Below are 2,388 nucleotides of genomic sequence, written 5' to 3' on the forward strand. Positions count from 1 at the left end.
TTAAAAACTAGCCAAATGCCAATCACCATCAACCTATAATGCAAAACACACACGATATAATTAGCAACATGATATAACAAAATAACAATTCAAAAATAAATAGCATTATACTAAAAAGGCAAAAATATACAATTTGTCACTTGATTCCCATCAAGGTAGTAAAATCTCTTCATAAGTTGGTTCTTCTCTCTAGAAAATGAAAGAAAAAATTAGTTAAGACAAGTTTTCAATAAGTTAAGACAAGTTATAGATGGCAATAAAAAATCATTAAATAAAATTATACTTACATTCGATGATTTTTTCAAACCATGAAGTATCCGAACCCAGTCAGCTCCACATAATAACATTTCTACTGTTTCAACAGACATTGATGCGCGATAAGGATCAATTACTCTACCACCAGTACTAAATGTAGATTCTGAAACCACTGTAGTAATTGGAATTGACAAAATATCACGTGCCATCTTAGATAAAATGCGGTATTTTAGATCATTAACCTTCCACCACTCTAAGGCATCAAAATGTAAATCAGAATCCTCACTACAAATATAGACACCTTCCTCTAAATAAACATCCAAATCAGATTTCACTGGACGAATGGTATCATTCCTTCTAATGAATGATTCAAATATAGACTTGCCACTCATCACATTCTTCCCCACAATATTGATAGAGCCACTACAAGAAGAACCTATGTCTCGAGCATTTTCATGTCCACTCGACTCCACATTAGCTAAATTATAATCTTCAGCATACTCATCATACAGCTCATATAAGATTCTCAATATGGTGTCTATGTTTCTAGTGGCTTCGGGTTCTGAATAAATTATTGGAAAACATAATTGAACTAGCATCATCTTGAACCTTGGATCCAAAACAGCAGTCACTGCCATAAGCAAATTACATTCCCCCCAATATTTATCAAATTTTGTATTCATCTTCACAACCATTGCTCGTATGTAATCATTTAGGTCAAGAGACTTCTTGTTCAACACCTCTTTTATTCTCCATACCTCAGGAAGGAATAAGTTAGCAGTTGGATACTCAGTTCTTGAGATAATATTTGTAACCTCATTAAAAACTGCCAAAATTTGACAGACATTTTCCACTTTGGTCCAATCCTCAACACTTGGAACATTATTAAAGCCTTGATCTCTATCTCCATATCTTGGAAAGACTTCCCTAAACTCTAAGGCTGCAGCTAGCATTAGATAAGTGCTATTCTATCTGGTAGGAACATCCAAAAAAAGTTTCTTGCTTGGTAATTGCAATTGTTTTGCAATATCACTAAACTGCTTGATACGAGCTTCTGATGCAACCAAGTACTTCACCCCTTCTCAAACACAGTCGACAATTTCACCAATCTCACTTAGTCCATCTTTGACCAATAAATTTGTTATATGTGCGCAACAACGCACATGAAAAAGCTGCCCCCCAATAGATAACTTCTTTTTCAAACTGAAAACATCTTTGAGAACCCTTAAAGTTACATCATTATATCTAGCATTGTCCACTGTTATTATAGATACTTTGTTCTCAATTCCCCAATTAGTGAAACACTTTTGAAGAGCATCAGCAATAATAACCCCGTTGTGTGGTGGTGGGACATTACAAAAATTTAAGACTTTTTTTTGTAAATGCCAATCAGGATCAACAAAATGATAAGTAATAACCATATATGAGATCTTTTGACTTGAAGTCCACATGTCGGTTGTTATACTGACTTTATTCACACCTCTCAATATTGTCTTCAACTTCTTTTTCTTAATCTCATAAGTGGATTGACAATCATTTCTAGCTGTAGTACGACTTATTTTTTGCCAATAAGGAGTATTAGCTCTCATAAATTTATTAAACACCACATGTTCCATCATGGAAAAAGGATACTCATGATAAAGTATCATGTGAGAAGCTAGTTCTCTTACCTTTTTTATATCATACGAGAAATTTTTTACAACATTCACACATTCAGAACCCTTCATGTCAATAGTCAAAACCTTTTGCCTCTTAGAAACAGCTATGTGTGGAAGACAACTAGTCAAGTGCCTATGAAAGTGAGTTGTAGAACCTAATGAAAAAATGGACAAGAGATCTTTCCAAAAGTTACACTCAGCTTTCTTGACACCATTCTTCTCCACTATTTTAAAATCTTTCCAAACTGCAGAAGTTTTCTTCCTAGGCTTCCTTTGGTATGCATATTTTTGGGGATCTATAGGGGCACTTGGGTTTTCTTCTCCACCAATAATACCATCAACTTCATTATTCCCATCATTATTATCACACTCTATAGCATTAAATTCTTCTCTACCAGTAATACCATCAACTTCAATCTCTACCAGTGGACTTGCAGATGAGCATTCAACAGTTGGTACTTGTTCAGACATATCT

At 34.3% G+C, this 2,388-nt stretch overlaps 1 protein-coding gene across 1 annotated transcript; it reads right to left on the minus strand.

The window, feature by feature from the left end:
- Window positions 1–1,208, minus strand: LOC122292249 (zinc finger BED domain-containing protein RICESLEEPER 1-like). Its single transcript, XM_043100488.1, has 2 exons — window positions 288–1,208; window positions 1–33 (listed from the first exon to the last, which is right to left on the minus strand). Exons 1-2 carry the CDS (start codon window positions 1,206–1,208, stop codon window positions 1–3), a joined length of 954 nt encoding a protein of 317 aa, XP_042956422.1.
- Window positions 1,209–2,388: the final 1,180 nt, after the last annotated feature.

The sequence above is a fragment of the Carya illinoinensis genome, chromosome 13 (genome assembly GCF_018687715.1).
Source record: "Carya illinoinensis cultivar Pawnee chromosome 13, C.illinoinensisPawnee_v1, whole genome shotgun sequence".
Taxonomy (NCBI): Eukaryota; Viridiplantae; Streptophyta; class Magnoliopsida; order Fagales; family Juglandaceae; genus Carya; species Carya illinoinensis.